The 6,320-nt window shown below is 30.9% G+C and overlaps 1 protein-coding gene across 1 annotated transcript in view; it reads right to left on the bottom strand.

Moving 5' to 3' along the window:
- Nucleotides 4,823–6,320, bottom strand: part of LOC107634528 (respiratory burst oxidase homolog protein A-like) — a 6,868-nt gene continuing 5,370 nt past the window's right edge. The window contains exons 12-15 of the mRNA XM_021111339.1: nucleotides 6,102–6,236; nucleotides 5,760–5,891; nucleotides 5,530–5,608; nucleotides 4,823–5,275 (exon numbers count right to left, since the gene is read on the bottom strand). Of these exons, the coding sequence (XP_020966998.1) occupies nucleotides 5,166–5,275; nucleotides 5,530–5,608; nucleotides 5,760–5,891; nucleotides 6,102–6,236 (456 nt within the window). The 3' untranslated portion in view covers nucleotides 4,823–5,165. The remainder of the gene's footprint in view (nucleotides 5,276–5,529; nucleotides 5,609–5,759; nucleotides 5,892–6,101; nucleotides 6,237–6,320) is intronic.

The following is a 6,320-nucleotide window of genomic DNA, read 5'->3' on the forward strand; positions in this document are numbered from 1 at the left end:
AAACAAGTCTAAGTATTATATTATCAATAGATTTATTTATTTATTTATTTATTTCTGCATTAATGACAATAAATTTTAAATAAATATGTTATACATATTATTTATTTTTTTGTTGTCCACAGTATCCCCAACCCGACAGGTTAAAGATTAATTCGTCATGAATTTGAACTCTATTTAAGGGTCTGTCGTTGACCAATGGGTTGGTGCATGCACAAGGCTGCATTTGAACCCCTGACACTTGCATAAGCGGACAAGTGAGCTGGCCACTCGACCAGCCTAAGTTGGTTCATATTATTCATAATTCTTTAACCATATATGAGTGATGCTACATATACAAGTATTTTTGTAGCCAAGTCCAACTAAGTTGGTGCAAGCCTAGTGAAAAAATGCGAGCATACGTTAGACATACGTATCATTTCTTCTCTTTTGCTCCTTTTGCAGCACACAAATTGTTTTTGGAGAGTACGAAAACTTATTGATATAGCACATAAAATTTTGCACATATCACACAAATTTTTGTTGCGAATGTGTTTTGTTAGTTCGGTGAGTCACTTCTGGGTATATAGTTCTCCAAAAATTTATGTGCCGTACATCAAAATTTATGTGTTATGCACCAAGAATTGTGTTGTACACCAAAATTTATATGTTGTTCGTATTTTATTGGTATAATATACAAATTTTTGCATATAACACATAAATATTTGCATATAGCACACACATTTTTGCACATAATATAGAAAGTTTTACACATAGCACACAATTTGCTGCAAATGTATTTTGTTTGTTGGGTGAGTCAATATTCTGAATATATAGTTTGCCAAAAATTTGTATGCTGCACATCAAAATTTATGTACTTTGTATCAAGATTTTTGTGTAGTACACCAAAATTTATGTGCTGTGCATATTTTATTGGTTGTGTATCAATATTTTGGACATGTAGTTCTAAAAAAATTTAGTGATGTACACTAAAATTTGTGTGCACCAAAACTTATGTGTTATGCATCAAATTTATGTGCTATGGTTTTCTTAACATTTATAGGAGAAAAAGAAGATGAAGACGACAAGGACGATGATAATGATAATAAAAGAGGATGACAAAGAAAAAAAAAGAAGAAATTAAACAACAACAACAACAACATCAACAACAATATCAAGAAGAAGAAGAAAAAGAAGAAGAAGAAGAAGAGTGGTGGCAGTAGTGATGACGACAATGACGTCCAGGAAAGAAGCGCACAAAAGAAGAAGAAGATGATGACGACGATAATTACGAAAGAGGTGGAAGAAGAGAAAGAAGTGCTCGTGTGTAAAGAGAAGAAGCACGCGGATTTGGTTAAAAATTTGGTTCAAAAATACCTTTTTTTTCTAAAGATAAAGGTATTTATTCATTGAACAAAAAAAAAAATACAATGTGGTCTATTTTTGGGACGCAAACAAAAGCAAGAGAATTTTTCAAATGTTCACTAAACATGAAGAAAGAGAATAAAACTTGAAGAAGAGAGAATAAATCTAAGAAGGGAAAGTAAGTATAGATCTAGACATATAGTTATTGGGGTTCATTTCATTCATAAGCTTGAGGTAAAACTCCAACGTCGATTATGTGGTCACCAACTCTCGTTCAAAGATGAAGTTATTTCTTGCCCTCCAAATCCCCCAACACAGGGTCACTACCAATGCAAGCTGCAACAACCCATCCTGACGATTCTTGAAGAACTCCATTCTCTCTTTGACCAGGAAGACCAGAAGGAAGGTGAGCTGTTATCATTAAAAGTCATTGAAATGAGACTTTTATTCCATACATCTTTAGCCTTTTCACTCATGAATAAGTAGTGACTGAGTGATTCTGTTCCTTGTTGACAATGGCGACAAATTGGGGATACAAATGGGAGATGCTAGTGTAACAAATTAAGTACTGGGAGTTTTTCGTGCATGCATCTCCAGAGAAAAATCTTCAGTTTTGATAAGAGGGAAAACTTCCATATTTGACACGAAATCTCTTTACGTTGCATATTCACTAGGTAAAATTCTATTGAGGGGTGCTTGAAATGATATGCTACTTGATAACTAGAGCTAACTTCATATTTTTTTTACTTCTGGTTGCATTCCACTGGAGTCTATCTTCTTCCTATGATATTTTGATAGCAAGGAATTTCTAACTAATTTCAGGTGAGAAGAGTTGAATGGTTAGATGCTGATTCCACATTCCCTTGGATAACATTAAGTCTTTAATCCAAATAACGTTGTGTCTCTGAAGTTCCATGGCCATAGATGGAGGATTAAAAAATAGGTGATTGGGAGAGAGCCAAGGATCAGAAAGGATTTGGATGTAATTGCCATTGCCTACTTGCCATATAAGTTGCTTTTCCAGCACAGAATGACCTCCCAAAATACTTCGCCATCCGCAGGAAGGTGAGGTTCTTGTCTCTGCTGTCATAATAGTATTATATCTGATTGCTTTCTTAGAACATTGGATAGTAGAGGATAGCCGTAGATATTTATCTTGGGCCCCTATATCATGAATATTCAGTCTTTTGGCCATAGACAACCAAGTCTCCATAGGTGTAGTATTGCTGAAAAACAAAGATGATTTGTCCAAGTTCACTTTTTGCCCATTCACATTCTCGTAATTAAGCAATAGCTCCAAGATCTTGTCACAACTCTCCTCAGTAGCCTTACAAAAGAGAATTGAGTCATCTACAAAGAGAAAATGGTTTACTGCTGGACATCTACGATTAATCTGAATACCTGAGCTAATATTGTTTTACTCTGCCTTATTTAGTAGAAAGAAAAATTATTTCTGCACAAAATAGAAAAAGGTATGGGGATAAAAGATCACTTTGACGAATACCTCTTTATATAATTGTAAGAAAAAATATGATAAAAAAAATTAATTTTAATAATTTTGTTTATTAATTTTTAACTATGATTTACTAATACTGTAAGGAATACTTTTTCATATAATTGTAAAAAAAAATACGATGAACAAATTCAAACATTTGTTATAAAAAGAAAAAGTCTATACTAAAATTTTGAAAATAGAAAATGCAAATAATTTATATAGACCAATTTTTTTTTGTTGCATACGATATCTTCTAGCCTAATAGGCTTCTGCATGTATAAAGTGGGATTCGAAGTCCTGATACTTGTTTAAGTGGATGAGTGAGTTGACCAATCGACCAACCCAAGTTAGTTTATGGTACAATGAAAGTATATTTTTTACTCACAATAGTTGGGAATGAAATCAAAGAATCAATTTTGATTATTTTTCAATACTATTTTGGGTTTGTATCACTTGAGATATTGTCTGATAGAATAGGTTAAAAAAATATTAACAAGTATTTTTACTTTATGCTATTTAAATTATTTTTATAAAAAATAACTTATTCAGTATATATATATATACACACATACACATATACACAAAAAATATTCTAAAAATTTTATTCTTACTATTATAGATGTTATTGAAAAACTGTATGTACTAGGTGAAGAATAAATAAACAAATGTCAAAGAAAAACCTACAAAAAATACTAAAAATAAAATTTTTGTACTACAACATAAAAAATTATTACAGATTTAAATTATAAAAAATTTTATCAAATTCTATCAAATTATACTTATCATAAAAATTTTTACCAAATTATAAATTACTAACTCATGCTATTTTATAGAAAAACAAGAAAATTGTTAAGCACAACTGCCTTAAATCTAATGACACTCCAAGATAGCAATGACACTAAGGTATCATTCTAATTGAAAAATTTATACAACCTCACACTTATATTTGAAGTCAAAGTAAATGATTTTAACTTTAAAGAAGGCACTCAACAATACAATATTACTAAGACCTTACTCATATTACAACAAATAAAATATGTGATACTACAAAAATTTTAATTATTCAAAATAGTATTTATATTGTTCATTTATATTCTTAATTGATTATAGGAACCAACTTCACTGGTACTAATATAATTAGACCTATATGATATACCAATCAAAGAATTAAGGAGAAACAAACAAATCCAAGAGATATTTTTAAATGAAGAACATGCATACAAAGATAAAAAAATAATAAAAAATACATACAAGTCATCAGTTTAAAAAATCACGTCTTCACAAAAATATATGACAGGAAAAAAAGAAATAACTCTAACAATAATAAAAAAAAAAAAGGACAAATACCACATAAAAAGATTTTAAATAATAAAAGTTATATATACATTATCATTTTTGAAGAAAAAAAAAGATTAAATATACATTTGATTCATGGATATTAGTTAATATGCAACATGTTTTATTGGAAGAGGACAATTTTCTATGACTCTCTTTGCATTTTTGTGTTCAGCATTGTCGAATGCGAAAAATTTAGAAGTCTATGAAGGTTAGAAGTTGGCGGCAACAGTAATTATGGAAACAAAAAGGAAACTCCAGCAAGGAATGACTCAAGTTATAGAGCATTATTCTTTGTGAATAAATCCCCAATTTTTTTTGTTAGTTCTCCTTTTGCTAGTACTAGATATTTATCAAAGTGAGAGATATCCAATCTTTTTCTTTTGTCTTTGTTTCTATAATAGACAATGTATTTTTTTCTTTTTTTTTTTTACTAAAGATAGGAGATTCGAACCCGCAACCTCTTAATTGAGTATGAGGAGACTATGCCATTTGAGCTATTACTCATTGGCTTTAAAATTTGGAAAGATATGTGACTCGAACCCACGACCTCTTAATTGAGTATGGGGAGTCTATGCCATTTGAACTATAACTCATTGGTATTTGGAAAGATATGTGACTCGAACCCGCGACTTCTTAATTGAGTATTTCTTTTTTACAAAGTAATGCAATTACATATCTTTGGGGAAAAAAAATATGCAACATGCCTTATATAAGTAAAAAATATTCTCTTCCTATTTACTTCTATATCTGGTAAAACAATATTCCCTTACTATAAATATATAACTCTTCAATTTGTTTTTCCCTTCCTTTTGATAACTATACTTTCTTTCTTTCTTTTTCTTGGTATATAACTAATACTTTCTTAATTCCTACCAAAATAGCACCAAACACACTCTCTAGACTCTAGAGTAGATAGTTGATGATTTGCTTTGAACCTGACTTAATTTGCATTCTTCACTATGAATTTGACACAACACCAATCATTCAAGGTTTAATAATTTTCCTTGTGGAAAACAAATCTTGTTGTGGTTTTGGTGGAAAATTCGGTGCACAACTTCTTCAACTCCCTTGCCAAATTAGATGAGCCACAATAGAAAACCCCTGTAACAGGAAATCTCACATTAGTAACAGCATTAGTTGGGGCAAAATATATAATATATGGATTTCAATTATTAAACATCAATTTTATCTACATATATCACAATAACCAATGTGATGAATGGTATTATAAGTAGAATTTAACTAACTTGTGCCGGGTATATTTTAAAAATATAATAATAGAAAATTTTTAATATTTTTTATGTATTCAATGCATTGAGCTTAATAAGTAAAGAATTTGAGATAGAGATTCTCACCAATCTTAGCTCCCCTGTGCCTTTGAGCTAATCTAGCAAATATGTTGAACCAATTCGGACGAGCAAAATGAGTGTATATCTGATAAATAATTCAGTGACAAAATTATTCTATAATTCATGTAACAAGGTACTAATTTACTTAATACTCAAATATATCTCAGATTTCACTCTTCCTACATTGTTGTTGCTGACATAAACTGCCTATATAACTAAGAAGAAGATGAACTTACTGGGCTCCTGGAAACTAAGTCAGTGCCATTCTTGGCGTGATGCAACCCTTGAATGACACTTAGCAGCGCCGCACGGATATCTCCGGCAGGATACACGGTACTAGTAAGGAAATTGTGCATTTCCACCACCGACTAAAACACAGATTACCAAAAAAATACAACGATTAGAAAAAGAGTAATGATAGATTTATTCATTTTGTATTGTATATGGTATTGACTCACACCTTTAAGTGAGAATGTGAGTCATTCCAATTATATGGGAACCCAGTTAGTCAAACATTTTTCAGGAGAATATGGTTTTGTGATATTTTTAAATGGGGTTGTGGTTAGACTTAGACATACCTGATTTTTGTTTGAAGTTGCAATTTGATTCATAACATCTCTAAACCAATCAAGGGAATTTTGCTCTCTTGTGACCCAATAGAGATATGCCTTTTGCGGACACTTTGTTAAGTTGCCGTATTCTCTCACACCACTCTATTTCAAATGCCAAAGTTTTGGTGTTTGTTTAATGGAATAGCTACAGATGTGTAGTAATAAGAAAATAGACAGTAGAATTTA

This window comes from Arachis ipaensis, chromosome B01 (assembly GCF_000816755.2).
Source record: "Arachis ipaensis cultivar K30076 chromosome B01, Araip1.1, whole genome shotgun sequence".
NCBI lineage: Eukaryota > Viridiplantae > Streptophyta > Magnoliopsida > Fabales > Fabaceae > Arachis > Arachis ipaensis.